Source organism: Sphaerodactylus townsendi, linkage group LG06, assembly GCF_021028975.2.
Source record: "Sphaerodactylus townsendi isolate TG3544 linkage group LG06, MPM_Stown_v2.3, whole genome shotgun sequence".
Taxonomy (NCBI): Eukaryota; Metazoa; Chordata; class Lepidosauria; order Squamata; family Sphaerodactylidae; genus Sphaerodactylus; species Sphaerodactylus townsendi.
In genome coordinates, this window is record NC_059430.1 from 36,123,685 (window position 1) to 36,143,994 (window position 20,310).

Sequence of the window (20,310 nt, forward strand, 5' to 3'; positions counted from 1 at the left end):
CAGTACTGGCCCAGGGTGGTGTGTATTGTGTGGGAAAAAATGTTTTTTCTCTGAAGATGCCAGCCACAGATGCAGGCGAAACGTCAGGAGAGAATGCTGCTAGAACACGGCCATACAGCCCGGAAACCACACAGCACCCAAGTGTTTTTTCTGTTTGTTTATTCAAATTCCACCGTATATGTCTTTACAGAAAACACGTGGTGAAAGTAAGGTCACAAATACACAGAATCAGATTGGGAGCTTGTGCATCTTGAAACCTGTCGCTAATGATAGTGTTAAGCAGTTTTCTCCTTGGTGTGTTGTGGGGCTTCGGGCTGTATGGCCATGTTCCAGTAGCATTTTCCGCTGACATTTCGCCTACATCAGTGACTGGCATCTTCAAAGGATTCCGAGTGGCATAGTAATCAGTGTCAGAATCTTCTGAAGATGCCAGCCACTGATGCAGGCGAAACATCAGGAGAAAATGCTACTGGAATATGGCCACAGCACCCCAGTGATTCCAGCCAGGAAAGCCTTCAACAATACAGTTTTCTCCTTCCTCAGGTCTATGGTGTTCTTATATCCTGTCTTTGTATGAAAGCAATGGCACAGTTTGATTAATCTCACTAATTTTCAATGCTAAAGAATGCACATTGTCACTGCAGAGAAGAAGAAGAGTTAATCTCGGGCACAGTGCCCAGCATTCTTGAAGGAGAAGTCTCTTGACATCCTGTTGTTGCGCTTAGCTGTCAAGATGCGTCAGGTGACTTTCCCTCCTCCCTCCCTGGAGGAAGAAAAGGAGGAAGAGGGAGGCTTGAGATTCGCCAGTGGGGAGGGAAAAGTGGTATGTTGCAATACACTGAGAACTATACACTGAGGTCAGATGCTTTCTGGGCTGGGCACGTGATCCCTAGATAAAAGTATAAAGAAAGATGTGGGAGAAGGGCTGCTCAACTCAGAAGTTTCTCAGACTCTGGAGGGAAGAGAACACAGAGGAAAAACAGAAAAAAAAACCCCGGATAACACAGAAGCAGGAGGGAAAACAGAACCATGGCAGAGAGGTATGTGTGGTTTTGGAGAGAGAAGGGGGATAGTGTGGGCTTCTGCAGCCACAGTTACTACAGTTTTGCGGCACCTTGAAGATTAACAAATTCCTTGTGGCTCCAGCTTGCTTGTTGAAATGTATCCAATAAGAAAGCTTTCAGTGCAGTCTATGAGCTTGTGTTTAAACTATGACAAGACTCTTGTTTTGGAGACAGAATAAGAAGTTGATTTTGGGGAGGTGGAGGGTTTGAATTTGAACTGGTCCCCCCCCCCCCCCTGGAATTTGGGACATTTTCCCCTTGCTAGGCAAGATGCTCACATTTACTCTTCCCTAGAATATTTGTTTCCACATAGACTGGCAGATTCCTCATATAGAAAAGGTACTGGAAAATGCTTCTTAATACTGATCTATGTTCCCACCACCTTTTCTCACCTACCCACTCCCTCCAGAACAACTCAAGATCTGTCTGAAGCGCTGAAGGAAACCACCAAAGAGGTGCACGAGCAGGCAGAGAATACACAGTTTATGAAGAGTTTCCAGAGAGGGAAGGTGTCACTTCGGGAATTTAAGGTACGTGAATAGGGAAGGGACTGCTAAATGTAAATAATTCCCATTGGTACTAGTAAGTGGAATCAGTTTAATCTCCTCAAACTGATGCAGAAAAGTGTGTGTGGGGAGAGTGATAAACTTTGTTTTATGCAACTCCATATATTCACCAGCATTAATGTGGTTAGTTATGCTGTGGTGTTTCATCCTCCCTCTCCCAAATTGCAGCGTATAATCCAAGACTGACTAACTTTTCTATATATACCCACTTTATGAAAAACTAAAAACTATGATTTACTATAATTAATAACCAACTGGTTGTCCTGCCAAAAATTAGCCATAGCACAAAGTGTATGGTTCAACCCTGCTCCCGTACAAACTAATAACACAGCACCATCTGCATACAGTAAATGTAAATGACAGTTGATGAATATTCAATATAGGAAGATGGAAATTACTGTGATTTAATTTGGTTGATTTAATTTGGGAGGGAGATAACGTAAACACAAATTTTAAAAATCTGGGGTCAAAATGCAGCCCTGTCAAACTCCTTTCATTACAGGAATTAGATAATGTGATGGTGTTAGCATGTTAATATTAGCATAAAGGGTGAAATTAAATATAACTGTATATTTGCTGCTTTCTTATTCCTTTACTGCCAAAATGTTAGAAGCCTGTATATTTTCTTGGCAACGAGGGGCTTTTGCAATGCAACCCCAAGGTTTTTTTTCTTCCATTAATTTCTATTACTTACTTTGGGGTCTGTTTAACCCCCACATTGGCATAATAAAGGAGACTTTTTTTCTGGGCAAGGGTTACTAAATCAGCAAGGGAACAGATCAAACTAATGGACGAGATCCTTAAATGTCTATTTCAAAATCCCAGTTTGAAAAATTGTGCCCATATAAGCCTCATTTAAAGTGGTTATAGTTTTTCTCATGCATACAGGTCAAGAGAAACCCAGCCTGAGTGTTTCAATAATTTTCTGTGCAGTCCTAAGCAAAGCTACAACCTTCACTTCCGTTGAAATCAGTAGGCCTAGAATGGTGTCGCTTTGCTTAGGACTGCAGTGTTCATCACTTAGATCTTCCTGTATTACAGTATTGTATTGTATTATAGGTCATGCAATAAGCATGACCTGAGTAATGTCTCTTATGCTAGTTACCCCATCTGACATCCCAGTCATCAGGTGCATATCTCCTCAGCCAGGTCTCATAGTTCCTAGTCACAGTTGTAGAAGGGAATGACAGAGGAGGGCCGGAGGGTATTCTCCTTGCTGGTCCTTTCCACGATGTACAAGACTGCTGTTTCCCACGAGATAAACAATGTATATGGAACTGTCATCTGCTTCTGTTGAAAGGAGTTGTTTGTATATATAATTATTAGGAATTTTTATATGGCTGCCAATGTCTTCATTATTATTTCTACTAGGACAACTGTATTTGAATGCAATTCAATAGTTACCTCTTTCAAATAAAGATTAAGGCAAGATATAGATTTTTTTAAAGACTAAGGTGTTCAGCATTTAAAGTCATATTGATTCCAGTGGAACCTGATGAACTCTGCCACTGATATCCTAATCCTTTTTAAAAAATATTCAGAATAGGTTTCACTGAGGTTTTTCTAAGCAAGGGTAACTAGGACTTTTCCTTTAAGGCTTAATACTAGATTATATCTGTCTGTCTGTCTGTCTGTCTGTCTGTCTGTCTATTTATTTATTTATTGGGTTTATAGACCCCCCTCCCCCGAAGGACTCAGTTCTAGCTGTTAAGGGAGGTATTCTGCCAAGTCACAAAGAAACCCCTGAAAGCTGCATACTCCAATGAACAGTTTACTGTGCTTAAGGGGCTTGAATCCACTGGACAGTTCTGCAAATGGGAGCTGATTTTCACTAATTTCCCCTTTTCTCACTGCAGACCTTCACTCCACCCTCCATTGTTCTGGAGCAGTGGTTCTCAACCTGTGTGTCGGGACCCCTTTGGGGGTCGAACGACCCTTTCACAGGGGTCGCCTAAGACTCTCTGCATCAGTGTTCTCCATCTGTAAAATGGATAAATGTTAGGGTTGGGGGTCACCACAACATGAGGAACTGTATTAAAGCGTCGCGGCATTAGGAAGGTTGAGAACCATTGTTCTGGAGGATCTTCTGTCCCAAGGAGCAGCATTTGGGTGGGGGTGGGGGTGGCATTTTGAGCTACAGTAGGAAGGTCTGGGGACAAAGCCAAAGCTCTGTGGACAGAAATGCCCTCTGTATACAGAAAGCACCAGTAGATCCAGCTCAGGCTTTGTAATTCATCTGAAGAATACGATTGCACAGGAAAAGTTAAAAGACCAGAAGTGGAGAAGAATAATTTAGAAAGTGTTTGGGTTAGAAAGTCAACACTAAAGGTGGAAACAAAATTCTGATAATGATAAGAAAAAGATTCCCTGACAATCTGGCCTGCTAATGGTAGTAAATGCCACAGCTCCTTGGAGCAGCAGCAATCAGCTCCTTTATGCAGCAGCCACAGCTCCTTTATGCAGCAGCAATCCAGGTTTACCTCCAGATGTGGAGTTAATAGGGAGATAAGGACAGTTCAGGCTCCCCACCAAGTTTTCCTCTATGATACTTGTGTTTTCAAAGAAGTGTTTGTCATATTAACACATTACACTCTAAATCTATCCAAGGATAACTCAAGTATGCATTTTTCAACAACCAGTCCACAGATAGCATTTTGATTTCTGTTGCATGTTAACAATAGGTTCAGCAAGTTCTAATTCCCAGCGTTTATTTTTTAAAAGATAATATAAGGAAAAGGGCATCTTCTCTGTGACGGAAGATACTTTTTAAAAAAAGCTGGGGATTCAGAGAATCTGTTAAGCCTGTTGTTCCAGTGCTCCAGTGATATATTGATACTTTAGTTCCATTCTAGGGAGTGCCACCAATTATACCACTGATAATGACAGCACCTGCCCTTGAAAATCATTATTGAAGGCATATGTGGAGGAAAACAAGCTGACTCCACAACTGTGAAAATGAGCAGGGAGGGCAGGCAGAAGAAGAACCACGCTAATTCGAATACCCTCTGAGAGGAGGGCACAACACCCCAGGCCCTTTTGTTGAATTTGAGCAAATTCTGATTTGTAGAAGTTTGCCAGCACTAATCATACAAGCTAATTAAATGCAAGCTGAGCGGCAAGCGCCCTCTGCCACAACCTAGTAAAACCAGTTTGAGATAATAGATAGGTGTAGGTCTGGATGCATAATGGGGTGCCAGTAAGCGGGAACGCAGATTCAACAAAGTCAACAGGAAAGAACAAAGAGGCTATTTGAACAATTCTTGAGAGACAAGTTCAGGGGACCAGTTTATCAACCAGCAAAATGACACTTAATATATCCTAAAGATTTCCATTGAAAATTAGATTAAAGCAACAGATGGGAGGGGGAAGCATGGCATATCACAAATGAGTCAGTAATCTAACTCGAAACCAATTGCAGATACTGTAGAAGCAGTTCTCATTGGGCACAGTAATGAGTGAGAGGTTCAAAGGGAATATAGCATTGGCAAAATCTTTCAAGGAGTACAGTGAAGTCTCAGGACCAAACCAGAGCAGACACTGAGAGATTCATTAATGGATCTCCTCAGCATTTTACAACGAATAACTGCAGTTTCACATGGGAGTCTTGATTCAGATTTTGGGCAGTGATACAAGAGGATAGTAAGTTTAACCCTTTGTGTAGCTTTACAGTTGAAATTGTCCCCCACCTTTAACATACACATGAACTTATTGGGGAACCAGGCTTGATGGTAGCCCCATTACTTATACACTTCATGGTAAATCTGGAAGGGCAGACTCTCTCTTTGCCTGTCCTTTTCTCTCTTCCAGAACTAATAACAGCACAGGGTTGTGGATAATAGATATATTCACATACCCAAGGCATGTTCATTTTTTACTTCAGGGTGAGAAACCTGCCTCTGGCCAGGTTTGTCCTACACCCCTATTCATTAATTTACTGCACTTTTATCCCATTCTTCCCGTTATCCCATTTGGGGTGGCATACATGGTTCTCCCCTCCTCAGTTTCTTCCTCACAATAACCCTGTGAGGTACGTTAGGCTGAGAAAGAATGGCTAGCCCAAGATAGCCCAGTATGGCTAGAAGGGATTTGAAACCAGATTACCCCAGTCTTCATCTAGCACTCTAACTGCGATTCAGAGCAGAATTGTATATCTGATTTTTAAATTGCTTAACCTCAGACACTCTAGTTCACAAACAATATATTAACATTTGAATGAAATAATTTGTATGAAATAATACATAACTATTTTCCTCCTGCTGCCTGGCTGTGGGATTGACAAGTTTTAAAACTACTGATTCAACATCAGATAGCAGGTGGATTGGAGTAGAGAGGATTGTATTCAAAAGAAGGGACAGGGCACCCTTCAACATTTCCACTTAACGTGTACATTTCCACATTGTAGTCTGATGAATCTGTCCTCAGTCTTCAAAACCCAACTGAAAGGGCTTCCAAAAGAAAGTTGATTAGCAATCTTTTGGACAAAAGAGATACACAATTTGGAGCAACCTCTCACAACATCTTCCTTTTGGGGTTAATAGCCCTCCTCATCTCACATGGGATCAGTGATAGTGCTCTTGGATAGTTGGAGCTAGCATGATGAGATGTGCAGGAACATCTTAGTTATGTTGGCACCAAGCCCTCAAAAATGCAATTTGAGAACATTCAAATGGTACAACATTATGTATTGGGTGGAGAAAGTGGATAATGAGAACTCCCCCCCCCCCCAATAATACTAGAATTTGGCGGCACCCAATGAAGTTTATTTGTAACAGATTCAAGAGAGACAAAAGGAAAGTCATTAAATTCACTGCCAGTAGATGTAGCAAAGGTTATGGGTATAGACAGCTTCAAAATAGGATTAGACATTCATGGAGGAAAGATTTCTCCTTTGTACAGGCATCGAACCTATCCTGTAGACATGCCATAATGGGAATTATATGGATAGCAGGAACTTTTATGTGCCCCCAAGCTTATTTATAAGAGAACTTCTTTATTTCTGTGAAAATGGTTTCCATGTAAGAGCATTTTGGCTTGTCACTCTCATAATATTTTCTCAGATGATTGGGCAATATTCTACACTGTCGTCTTTCCTGAAACTTCCTGTAATATTTTAAATGAACCTCTCTGTTTGCTTTTTGCAACCCAATTTGATAACTGAAAGCACAGTTTTGCAATGCAGCAGTGTAAAATAGGAGGTATTTCCTCAGTACAGGAAAATGTCAGTGAGTTGACAAAATCTGATCTACTGGATTTACTGGCAGCATTGCGAGCATTGACATAGCTGTGGATAAGGTTGCCAGGTGGCTGTGAGAGAAATGTCCTTTAATAGAAGTTTAATTAATGGAAACGGGCTGTGGAAGCTTTTCATGGCATGGAGATAAATAACATTCCCTGATATAATTGTTTGCAGACTGACATTATATTAAAGGGACAGACAGAAGGACCCATTTAAAAGCTGGAAACCCTAGAAGCAGGGGGTCCCAGGGTGATGGTGGATGCTATTCCTGCCCATTCCCATGCCACCTTCTGCTGCTGTTGTGGCAAGGGCACATTTTTGCAACCATGTGTGAAAGCAGCCCTACTAGACAGCCAAATTGAATGAAGTGGGGGCAGCTCCATGAGTTTAAACATGGAACTTCTGTCCAATTCACACAGAAATAGGGATGGAATCCAGTTTTAAGAACGGAGGTGCAGAACCATCTCCACACACATGGTTCATCTCCCTACACCCCCCTCCCTCCAAAATGCTTCTGTCTGAGCTTCTGTATCAGAGCTCAGACATTTGGAAACAGAAATTTACAGGAATTTACTGTAAATACAGTACTGAATACAGTACTGATGAATACAGTAAGGATCTTTCCCTCTGAATTAGCATGCTTGGTTACTGTTAAACTTGGACCTTTTTGCCCATGTTTGTGAGGCCACTTTATGTTTGAGTTTCTCTCCTTCCCTCAGGGAAATTTCAGGATTCCAACTTACAACCTCACAGCTACAGTTCTAGAAGCACTGCAAAGTCTAATCACATAACTGCGGTTTCATTCAAAACAAACCACCATTTTTAATAACATGAGCAAACCTGCAGTGATAATTCTTGATCTTATGGCCTTTCATTCCCACACAGCCAAGGCTGAAGACTTTCTGGTATAAATGAACCACAACTTGCTATTACATCCTAATTTGGCCACTTTAACAAAATAGAGTTTGTTTCTTTCACAGTAAATGAGATTCTAAATCAAGACGAAAGGTCAATGTGTGACAGTTCTAGAATTCAGATGTGGTTAGATCACACTGTGGTTAGATCAAAAGTTTCCCAGACAAGGAAGCCTTCAATCTTAGCTTCATGCTTTAGGGCAAAAGGAAGGGAGTGGGCAAGCTCAAGGATTTCAGGCTTAGTCATGTCAGAGACAGACTATGACACTGGAAAACAGCCTGAGTCATGTTTTCTGGGTCACGTGGAAACTTTCAAACATTGAATCTAAGAATGAGATATTGGGTGTAAGAAAATACTGTGAAGTACAGGCAAAATTGGAAAAAGGTTAGCTCCTGGTCATCTGCTCAGGCTACCATGATAAACTGAATAATCCTGATGGGAAAATAAACACCTCCCTAGGGCTGTTGTAGAGAACAGCCATATTCTGATTGCTTATCAGCACAGGTAATATATTTTGCCCTCGAGACAGCACTTTTAAAATACCATTAAATATTCTAAAAACTTTTTCTGCCTAATCTGGAGTTCACCAAAATGCATTGAAAAATATTATCCTTTTCTTAGATAGAAGCCTTGGTACCAGATAATTAAATCCCAGTGTTCAATCAAACAAGAATTTTCCAAGGTGTGGAAAAATGAAAGAGCAGTCTGTGGATAGTAATTTAAGACTGGGCAGACATCAAATACTATCCTATTTCTTCACTTCTTTATGCTTCCAGACCAACTGAATTATAGAATCATAGAACTGGAAGCTACCACAAGGGCCATCCAGTCCAACCCCCTATAATGCAGAAACACACAATCAAAGCACTCCAGGCATATGGTCATCCACATCCAGCCTCTGTTTAAAAACTTCCAAAGAAGGAGACTCCACCACCCTCCAAGGCAGTGTATTCCACAGTCAAACAGCCCATACCATCAGGAAGTTCTTCCTAATGTTTAGGTGGAATCTCTTTTCCTCATAGTTTGACAGATTCCACCCAAACATTAGACAAAACTTCCTGACATGAAGGGCTGTTTGACAGAGGAATACGTTGCCTCAGAGGGTGGTGGAGTCTTCTTCTTTGGAGGTTTTTGAACAGAAGATGGATGGCCATCTGTCGGGAGTGGTCAAAAGCAAATACAGGAAAATACAAGGTACATAATTATAAATGATAGAATTACATTTTGAGACACCATTATTATTATTTAATGCCATGGACAGGAATTTTGCCACTGCGAGAGTCACACGAGGATTAACATCTGCTAACAATTTAGCTACAATTTCTACCTCTGGAGTTGGGGTCCATTTTTGAATATATATTGAGATCCACTTATCTTTAGCAGAAGCATATTTGTTGCAGCCAATAAAGAACTGTCAAATTGTGTCTAATTTTCCAGATTTATAACACAAAACTTTTTTTAAAAAGAGACACTTGCAAATCTGCCTTATGGTTCCCCTAGTGGTAGCATATTTAAATTTGCTTTTGAAAAAAAATGGTATGCACGTGAGGTCTTTGAGACTGAAAAATACTGTTTAATACTCTGCATTTCTTGGAGCTAAAGAAATTGCTAAATTAATTTTTATATGCCTATTCTCACATGTCATCTTACTACAATAGTGATGGTGAAATGGTGACTGTGGTAGAATGCAAACTTTGCATGGATTGCAGTTGTGTTTACCAGGTACACAATAAGTAAATTAATAAATACAGACCCTTCTCTCTGTGTAGGGTTGCAACTCCAGGTTGGGATGTCTGGAGATTTGGGGGTAGAGGCTGGGGAGCATGGGGTTTGGGGCAGCAAGAGAACTCCACAGCGTATAATACGATAGACTCCACTCTCCAAAACAGCCATTTTGTCTAAAAGTACAGATCTCTGTAGTCTGGTGATGGTTGTAATTCCTGCTGTAATGGTCCCACCCTATTCTGTGCTACACATTCTGAAGTAAGGTGGGTGACTTCTGGAAGAGGGGCTTCTCTGTGGTTGAATCCCTTTCATGAATGGTCCTCTCCACAGCAGTTCATCTGGTGTCTTGGTTATCTGATTTTAGATGCTAGGTGAAGGTTTTCTTTCTTGTCTAAGAATACTGACAGTGCAATCCTATGAAAGGTTTCCTGGGAGTAAGTCCTATTAAGTAGACTTCAATAGGATTCTGAGTAGACCTGCTTAGGATTGCTCTGTATACGTTTAATTTTCAAAAGAGCGGGTTTCTCCTAAACACCACTGTAAGATATTGAATTGTAAGGCTGATTTGCTTTAAGGCAGGCTCTGATTTTAATGTGTTGTGTTATATGTTTATTAGCGTAATTCTGTTTTATGTTATTTACTGCATATCAATGTCAATGGCTGCCTTGTGAATCCAGAAGTGTATCAAATAAATAAATAATGTCTTTATGTAAAGTAGAAGGTTAGTCTGCATAATTAAATGGCAACCTTGAAATTAAGGCTTTCTTCTCCTTCCCAACCCCTTTTCAGCTGTATTTAGCTTCACTGTACTACATCTATTCAGCTCTAGAGGAGGAAAGTGAGAGGAATAAGGACAACCCAGTGTACGCACCTGTTTATTTCCCAGCTGAATTGAATCGCACTGCTGCCTTGGAGAAAGACTTGGAGTATTTCTATGGACCTACATGGAGATGGGAGATCCAGTGTCACGAGGCAACTCAGAAGTACGTAGACAGACTTCATCATGTAGGCCAGCATGAACCCGAGCTCCTGGTGGCTCACGCTTACACCCGCTACCTGGGAGATCTCTCTGGGGGTCAGATTCTGAAGAAGATTGCACAGAACTCTCTTCATCTCCCCAAAACTGGAGAAGGCCTGACTTTCTTCAGCTTCCCTGGAATCACCAACATCAGCAAGTTCAAGCAACTCTATCGAGCTCGGATGAACACGATCCCCATGGACGCAGCGACTGAGAAGAGAATTCTTGAAGAGGCTGAGAAAACTTTCCAGCTGAATATAGAAGTGAGTAACTGCCCATCTCTATCATCTTGCCACGTAGGCTGCAGCTGCCTTCAAAGTCACGATGGCATTAATGTTCATGATGCTAGGAGATGGTAAAAATTCCCAAGAGCTTCACTGGACTTCTTCCACCAAGAAAGTACTTCTGTAAATTGAAACAGAGGTAGTGAAATGATAGCTCCTTATAACTCACAATGAAGATATCTTTCATGTTTCACAGAACACTTTCTAAGGGGAGGCAGGGGCAGAGGGGAAATTAAAGAATCCCAAGCTGAGCAGTCTCTATGGTGCAACAAGCCAGCACTACAGGAGCCACCTGGCTCTAGTACCATATGATAACAATGCATCAGCTCCCTCATTGCCAACGGGCTGGAGTGTTGGAGGAGGCAACAGGTGAGCAGACACTGATCACTGTTGCTGCTGAAGGGCCCAAGCCTAGTGGTCCCTGTTGCACTAGCAAAGCTACTGGGCCTTGACACTGCTTGATCCTGGCTGTCTTTGGCCCACCAGGAAGGCACTGTGTCCAAGACCAAGCTACACATTACATGTAATGTGTGATTTACCATGGGGATTTGCCACCTTTTTAAAATTGTGTGCGAGCATATTTGCAATATCTCCCTGGCCTGCTGTGAGTTTCAGATTCATGTTTATCTCAGTAGGGAGGCCAAGGATCCTGGAGAATTTTCTAGCTTTCCTAAAATTCTTTTTGCGAAGTCCCATTAGATCCAGTGAAATAGCCAAAAGAACAGTTCATAGTAACAACATTAATTTGTTATCTGTCTTCCCAGGTGTTTGAGGAACTGCAGAGGTTGATAACTAAAGGACAGCCATCAGCAAATGGCAGCGCTTCACAACCAAAGCAGGAGCTTCACACAAGAGGAGTCAACAGAGCACACAGTAAGAATTTCCAAAAAGCTCCTACTCTTCTGGTCATACTGCTTACATCTTTCTGTATAAACCTCTAAGTGGTGGAAAACATGATGGATCCCTTCATTTTCCTCATTTTTGTCAGGGTTTTTGTGTGTGTGTGTGTGGTGGGACTCACCAGTACTGAGTTAGGGCACTGGGGTGAGGATGCTTTTTGAAGTCCTGAGGGGGCAATTGAGAGAAACCAGTACAACCTAACCTAAGAATGCTGACATGTTTTTGTAACAAAAAAACCACTGGCCTTTGCTGATTTACATTTATTGCTCGTTGGCTGACTCTTCAGGGTAGTTGTACCTATCAACTGCTTTGGTACCAATTTCTAACCACTTCAGCTGTCATGGCATACCCAGTAGCTTGTTGAGTTTGTAGGGGAGCTCCTGACCAACGTCTCTAGTCCTTTCACAAAACTATATAGTTCAGCATTCTTTAGTTGAGAGACAGAAAAAATGGATATGAAATGTATTTACATGTGTAGTAGAGACCAAGTGAGATTACAGATGACTAATTTGCCATGCCTCATCACTTTAGCACTTAACAGGATTATATGGAAGCCCAATGATTATATGGAATTATACAGAACAGAATCACGTAGAAGCCCACGGTACTTCAAAGCAAAGAGCTCACCCTGGTGTAATTAGCTATCTGAGTGACACAGGAATTCACATCCCTTATAAGGAGGATGTATTTGTACAGTCATTCCCTCTCACAGATTAGGCCACAGCTGCAAATGAAGGAAAACTGTGCCTTCAGCAGGGTCCTATTTTTAAGGATCAGGTTTGGGACCTTTGTGTGACTGACAGAGATCAGCTGCCCTGAAGACACAGGCCAATCTCTAGTGAAACATTTTTGCTGACCTCTGTCTGGCGGAAAGGGGGGGAGCCTTTTAAAGTTCCCTCTCTTTCTGTTCCCCTACCCTGCCACCAGCTTCCTGGTATTTTTGTATTACACAGTTTGATTATGAAATGTAGCATAATCATAAAATTTACCCTGGTGGCTGACATCTTTGGAAGCTCTCGGTTTCTAGTAATTTCCATTTCAAGGTTCGACCTAGCAAATGAGTTTTCCATGCTATTTGTGCAGTCTTGATTGTCCAGTTGGGCTGTAATATTACCTTTCTGGATCATTTGTCTGGTGTAGATGCTCTCTTGGCATCCAGCGATGCTATCAATGTCTCTGGAGCATCATTAATAGGCTAGAAACAAAACCTCTTCACCTGGTTTCCATCCTGACAAGTTTTTCACTTTTGGTTGTGGTGGGTTGAAGCCAGCCATGAAAGCCTTTGACAATACATTTTTCACTTTTGTTGATGTAGGTACAGTTGCCACAGCGGAAAATGACCAGACACAGATGCAGCATAGGAACATGCTACCCAGCACACCACTCCTGCGCTTGGTCCTTGCACTTTTCTTCGTAGGAGCAACACTGGCTGTGGGCTTGTATGCTTTCTGAACAGAGAGTACCTCAAGTGTTTTCCATCCAGCACTTGCCTTTTCCAAAACTGACTGATCTTTCCCTTGTGGAGGAAAGTCTTGCTTTGATTCCTCAGCCTACGGTGCTCTGAGCATGACCATTTCCCTCTCATTAACAATATAGACTATTTCATGAATAGTTTTCAAAGAATGCAAGCATTTTTGTTGGAAACATTTCTCTTAATCATCCTGAAATGCCATGATCTGGCAGGCCTTCAGACAAGAAGACTCAAAGACAAACGGATGACTTGTCAGGAGAGAGAAAGCTGGTTGCCCAGTGTTTCTTTAATGCAGATGTCTAATCCTATGTTGCTTGCTTCTCTTGGTGCTGAAATGCAAGATGTTGTTTCAACCAGTTTAAAACTTTATATTTCTGGGGGGAAATGAAGCCAGCATCTCAATAATCTTGCTAAAATCTTGTATTTGTCTTCATAATCTATACCAGTGATGGCGAACCTTTTCGAGACCAAGTGCCCAAATTGCAACCCAAAACCCACTTATTTATTGCAAAGTGCCGGCAATTTAACCTGAATACTGAGGTTTTAGTTTAGAAAAAGTGGTTGGCTCCCGGGTGTGTGTTACTCGGGAGCAAGCTGGGTGGTAGTCGGTGGCTTTGCTTTGAAGCAGCCGTGCAACTCTTCCAACGGGTGAATCACGACCCTAGGAGGGTTTACTCAGAAGCAAGCCCCATTGCCAGCAACTGAGCTTACTCCCAGGTAAAGGATCACACTTTAGTTCTTTGCATGAAAATCAGTGGGGTTTAACAGCGCTTGACAGGGTTGCCTATACTGCTTCCCCAAAACTAGGTCTTAGGTTTAAGGCTAATAATCGAGCCCAGCAGCCCAAGCCAGCCTGGATGTGTGGGTGGGCGGGGGGGGGGGGGGGGCTCTGTGCGTGCCCACAGAGAGGGCTCTGAGTGCCACCTCTGGCACCCGTGCCATAGGTTCGCCACCACTGATCTATACGCACAACCATTAAAGCTGTGAATTACAGAAATACTACCATTAAACATTCGTGGGAGTTGACTGAATGGAGTTTGTCCTTTATCAGATTCTGGGGTTGTTGGTTTTTTGTGTGACTATGCTGATAAATGCTTGAAAGGAAAGTATGCTCACAGCTACCATACATTCTTTTTTACTCTTTGTATATAAACCAGCTGCCCCTATTTCTTCTTCCTTGTCCCTAGTAAATCTCTGGTGGATTCCGCATTTTTCCCCCAGTCCTCACAGGCAGACCTATGTTTTGAGTTCATGCTGGGAACTCTATCTCCAGGCAAACTCAGGCATTTGGAGATAGACTACAGCATATAAGAGGAAAGACCTTCTATCTTCCCACCATATCATTTCCCTGGCCTCAAACAGGTTGAGGGTAAGGAGGCCAGGTCTCCCACTATGGCAGGAGACCCCTGACCTCTCTCTCTGATCTCTGCTCCTTACCATTGCTTAGCAAGGCTGTGGGCAAAAATTTGGGGAAGGTGATTACCAGTAGATGTTTCACTGATGCTCAATGTCACTTTCTGTGCAAAACAAGAAGTGATATTTTCTCAGGGCAATGCCCAGTCTAGGACTCATCTGAACTTCATGGAATCTTGTGATTCTTCAGAGACTTTTACTTTACTCAATAAAATCATAATGTGTATAACTTGCCATTTCAGACTCTGTGTATACCAAGCCACCTACCTCACAGGGTGTTTGTTGTGAGGGGGTGTTTGTTGTGAGGGTGGAAGGGAAAGGAGTTTGTAAGCCCGTTTTGAGTCTCCTTACAGGAGAGAAAGGGGGGATATAAATCCAACTCTTCTTCTATATTTTTGTTTCTACTTATACTGTATCAGAGTATTATATCTTTATTGCTATGTACCATTAACAAAAGAGCAAACAGGTTTAACTTTCAAGCCAGTGGGAGAAAGGCTGCTGCACAGAAAACAAATACAGCTCACAGAGTCTGCAGCCATGTACAATGGAGACTGCAGAGTATTGGCAATGATTTTGTGTGTGAGAATAGGGGTGCTATGAGGGCATCCTTCAGTCCATCTGTGAAGTTTGAGCTTGTACATGTCTGGCTCAAGGGCTGCCAACTCTAGAGGGGAGGGTTGGGGGAAGGGGATCAACCCCAGCAAGGTCCAGTTAGAACAGGGCTGAGCAATTATTTTTTTCCATGGGGCCGCATAAGAAACAGAAAATATTGTGGAGGGCCGGGCCAAAAGGCAGGGGGGCGAGGCGCTCAAGAGAAGCCGGCAGCCAAGAAGGCAACCGGGCTTCATGGCGGGCTTCTCAAAGATGCCTCAAGCCCCCCCCCAGCAACGGGCAGGGGGGCCAGTCAGGGTCATTCGGCGGTCCTGATGTGGCCCACAGGCCGTATAATGCCCAGGTCTGAGTTAGAATATATCCTCTATAGAACTGAGCTCTATAGTCTGGAAATAAGCTGTGATTCTGAGAGATCTCCAGGTCACACCTGGAGATTGGCAGATTGGCAGCCCTATGCAGATCTCTATGACACATGGATTTGATTTGTAAAATTTAGGCCCGTTTAATCTTGGAAAGTATGGCAGAAAGGGCAACATGCTTAATGTGTGTGCATTGTATCTCCGTGTCTTTGATATTAAAAGATAATTAACAGTAAACATTAAAAGGATCACTTAATCCACTTTTGCTTGTTTAGGATTTGTTGTTATTATGGTATTTGTTATTTTGGCAAGAGGGATTTTACTGTCATTTGGGAAAAGCTGAAGAAAACTATTTTTTTGTTTATTTGCAAATCCAAAAGCCAATGTTTTTACAATTAAGCAATATCTGGTTATACAAAGCATAACAAAATGCATAGCCAAGGGTTTTTCTACACTATGCAAGTTCTAGGGACTTTCAACATCAAAAATTGGATTAGAGTCTCCAAGCAACAAATCAGAAAGTTTTCATGGAACAAAAAATCTTTACCTACTGATGGAAGATGGCAACAGGAGGGGCTAGAATAGATGAACCTTCCTGAGGAGAAAGTTCCAGGGTTCCATGACCTAGAAGGCACTTTCCTGGATGACCACCCACCCAATCTCAAAAGTTGAGGGCATCCAAAGTAGAGCCACAGATGACTGCAATAGTGATGCAGCTTCATAAGGGAGCAGACAGTCCTTCAAGTATGTTGGTTCCAAACCATATAGTGTTTTAAAGGCTTCCACCAACACTTTGAATTGTGCCAGGAAACGGATTAGGAGTCAGGGTTGATAGACTGACACTGAAATAGTGTGGTCTCTATGACCTACTCCAGACAGCCTCCTGGCTGCAGCTTTCTGCACCAATTTAAGTTTCTGAACACTTTCATGGGCACAACGCAGTAATCTAATCTAGATGTAACCAACGTATGTACCACAATGGCCAGGTTTTTTTTCTGCCCAGCCCACACAGCTGGCTAATCTGTCAAAGCTAGTAAAAGGCATGTCACCACTGCCATTTGTTTTTCCAGCAGTAAGCCTCAGTCATAGATCACCCCCCAAACTACAGACCTTGCCCTTCTAGGGGAAAATAACCTCATCCAGAATGGGGGATACCATAAGTCCTGGATCAGACCTTCCATTCACCAGTAGCACTTCCATTTGTGAAGTTTAAACTTCAAGTTATTAGCCTACATCCACTCCAGAACTGTTTCCAGAGACCCATTCAGGGTTTCTACAGCCTTCCTGTCACCCACATACTGCTGACAACAGAGATGGAATCTCTGGCTTTCTTTACCCTGCAGTTTCAACTAGAGCATGAGACAATAGGGCACGGGTGTCAAACTTACGGCCCTCCAGATGTTATGGACTACAGTTCCCATCATCCCTTGCCAGTATCATGCCAGCAGGGGATGATGGGAACTGTAGTCCATAACATCTGGAGGGCCACGAGTTTGACACCTATGCAATAGGGAATCGTGTGGAACCCCACAGGCCACAGGCTAAGGGGCTAAGGAGCAATCGCTTAAAACCACAATCTGACGCCTACCCTCCAAGCAGAACTGGAACCACAGCAAGATGGTGCCTCCTCATCCCAGCCAGGAAAGGTAGCCCAGAAGGATTCCATAATCAATAGTACTGAAAGCTCCTGAGGTGTCCAGGAGAATCAACAAAATCATACTCCCTCTGTCCAGCACTCAGCACAGGTCATCTACTAGGATGACCAAGGCTGTTTCAATGCGATAACTAGGCCTAAAGACAGACTAGAAAGAATTTTAAAAATTTGCTTCATCCAGGAAACCTTGAAGTTGTCCAGTCACCACCTATTTAAACCTCTTGCTTTAAAAAACGACCATTTGAGACTGGTTGATGTTTATTTGACATATTCTGGGTCCAAGGCAGGCTTCTTTAGAAGAGGTTGCACCACAGCCTGTGCCACTTCTGTCACAGAGGTATTAATTACCTCTCAGACCCAGTCAGCCGAGGGCAAGGGTCATACAGCACAGCTGTTAGGCCACAAACTTCCAAGAGTCCCATCCATATCCTCAGACTGAATAAAATGAAATGTAAACAGCTGGACAAAATGGTACCCTGCACCATCTGACCCTGTCACTGCTAATGTAGAGTCTAAGGCCCCTTCCGCACATACAGAATAATGCACTTTCAATCCACTTTCACAATTGTTTACAAGTGGATTAGGCTATTCCACACAGTAAAATCCAGCTGCAAAGTGCATTGGAAGTGGATTGAAAGTGCATTATTCTGCATGTGCAGAAGGCACCTAAGTCCAAACACATACAATATGCAGGGCTGCCACTCTGGCTTGGGAGATTTCTGGAGATTTGGATGTGGGAGTTGGGAAGGGGATGGTTTGATGATGGGAGAGATCTCATAGGAGTGTAATGCCATAATGTCCACCCTCCAAAGCACCCATTTTCTCCAGGGGATCATATCTCTGTCTTCTGGAAATTAGATGCAATCCTGGAAGATCTCCAAGAGGTTGGCAAACCTATGCAAGAGATTTTATCTGCAAAGGGTTTCACAAAATGGTCAGAATGAGCCACTGAGCAGCTCACCTCCTCCTGCAGATCAGATTGTCTGCTCACCAGATCACAACCACCCATAACAGGTTAACTGGCCTGCGCCGTGCAGATGCAAAGGTGGCAGGAAAGTGTTGTTTCTTTGTTGCCATCACCACCATACAGTACACTTTAAAACAAACTTTTACCCATGTCTTATTAAATTCATCCCAAGTCTTCCTCCACAGTTACTCTTGGTGTCTCCCCTGTCTTCTCATTACTTACAACCCCTGAGTAAACAAGAGGCCTACAGGATTCTAACACTTGAAAGAAGGGCACCTGGGAGCAATCATGTCAACTGCCCAGGTTTGGATACATAACAAAGGATTTGTCATCAGTGCCTCCTCCATCAGCTCTCCTTCATCCTGCTCAGAATGAAAAGTCAGATAAACAGTGTCTTGCACAATGCATATTGTTGTTGTTGTCAATTCACAGCTGATTTAGGGCAACTCCTTACAGGGTTTTCAAGGCAAGAGACCTTCACAAGTAGTTTGCCATTGCCTTCCTGTTGGCATAAAAACATAAAATAACAGAATAAATAATCACAGACCCTGCTGGTTAGCTTAAATAAACTTTACTAAGAAAAATAGAAGGGAAGGGTAACATGGTAGAAAACAATAAAACAGTCCTCTCTAATCTGAGCAATTTGCTGCTTCTGCATGGTAAGAAGATGTGAGTTCAACTGAACAAAGAAGTTTACAACTTCCTCTCAAGGCGCACATACTTGCAAACACATTGTCTATGGCAATATATTTATTAGGCAATGACAATCAGTGGATGACTTCATTAATGCAAATAACTAGTTACTCTCCTCATTGGCTATGCTAATCTAGCTAATGTTTACTAACAGACAGCATCATTAACTCCTTCATGACTGAAGAGCTGCATATATCAACACTTCCTCTACAAAGCACCCCTGGTATTCCTTGGTGGTCTTCCATCCAAATATTAACAAGGGCTGATCCTCCTTAGCTTCTGAGATCTAATGAGACTGACTAGCCTGGGCTATCCACACAAAGCACAGGACCAGTTATTATCTGAGACAGGCCTATACTATTGTCACAAAGGCCAAGAAATACTGAGCCACTCCTGACAAGACAAGACAGCATGCACATGAATATCTAAGCCCTCCATTTCAACCAGCCTGGGCATCCTCAACTCCGAGAGAAACCTTGACCTGAGATAGCAAATGCATTAGCAGACCAGGTGCTCAGGAGCAGCAGCAGCAGAAGGCCATTGCTTTCACATCTTGTATGTGAGCTCCTAAAGGTATCTGGTGGGCCACTGCGAGTAGCAGAGTGCTGGACTAGGTGAACTGTGGTCTGATCCAGCAGGCTCTTTCTTATGTTCTTATGTAAATCTCCACCAGCTTAGGCTGGGGTACCATTAGGCAGTGGTGTGTGGTATGGGTGAAACACCGACAGAATCCCATCTTATTTCTCAGTCTCAATGTGTTAGGTTCACATGTCCTGAATGGGGCACTATGCGAGGGGAATAGACCTCTTATAGACTACAGCAATACCACCTTCCTGCTCACCAGACCTATGCTGACATAATAACACAGTGTATTCCACTGGACACATCTGGGAAAGGCTGCTGCTTTTCCTGTGACTGACCTGGAATTTAGGATCAGGTTTTTATAGCCTGGTGAGGTGTTGATATGGTTACCAACACAACTTCAACTGGAAGAAAAGCCAGAAATAATAGGGGTCTTTCCCTTTGAAAATATAAACATCAGCAATACATCAGAGCTCTCCCCAGCTGACCATTAATGTGTCAAATAGACAATCCCCACTTATGAATGATGTTTGCTAATGCTGCAATCGTAAACAAAATCACACCCTTCTAATCTGATTTGAATTGACTTCGAAGGATGTATGTTTAGTATTATACTGGGGGTTACTCAGTCAAATACAGTGGCTTAGATCGCTTGGAAATTTACTACAGGCAATTCGATTTCAACCTGCAGAGAGTAAATTTCTTATCTCTGCCCTCTGGCTGCCACCCAAAATGCTTCTGAAGTGCTGTTTCTCTGAACACCATGGAGAGCAACAGCAGGATGTGGAAATCAGCAACCCGCCTTGTGCACAAAGATGTGTTGGGCAGACTCCAGCCCAGTATTTCAGCCT

The 20,310-nt window shown here is 42.6% G+C and overlaps 1 protein-coding gene across 2 annotated transcripts; it reads left to right on the forward strand.

Moving 5' to 3' along the window:
• Positions 1–795: 795 nt before the first annotated feature.
• HMOX1 (heme oxygenase 1) lies at positions 796–13,723 on the forward strand. 2 transcript variants are annotated; one of them, XR_007244738.1, is made up of 6 exons: positions 796–1,040; positions 1,474–1,594; positions 10,296–10,787; positions 11,573–11,681; positions 13,024–13,249; positions 13,283–13,723. XR_007244738.1 is itself a non-coding variant. In XM_048499158.1 (5 exons), the coding sequence occupies exons 1-5, from the start codon at positions 1,030–1,032 to the stop codon at positions 13,158–13,160; spliced, it is 870 nt and encodes a 289-aa protein (XP_048355115.1). In that variant the 5' UTR covers positions 797–1,029; the 3' UTR covers positions 13,161–13,723. The 2 variants fall into 2 exon arrangements, 1 of the variants encoding a protein (XP_048355115.1); XM_048499158.1 differs by having other exon boundaries at positions 797–1,040; positions 13,024–13,723.
• Positions 13,724–20,310: the final 6,587 nt, after the last annotated feature.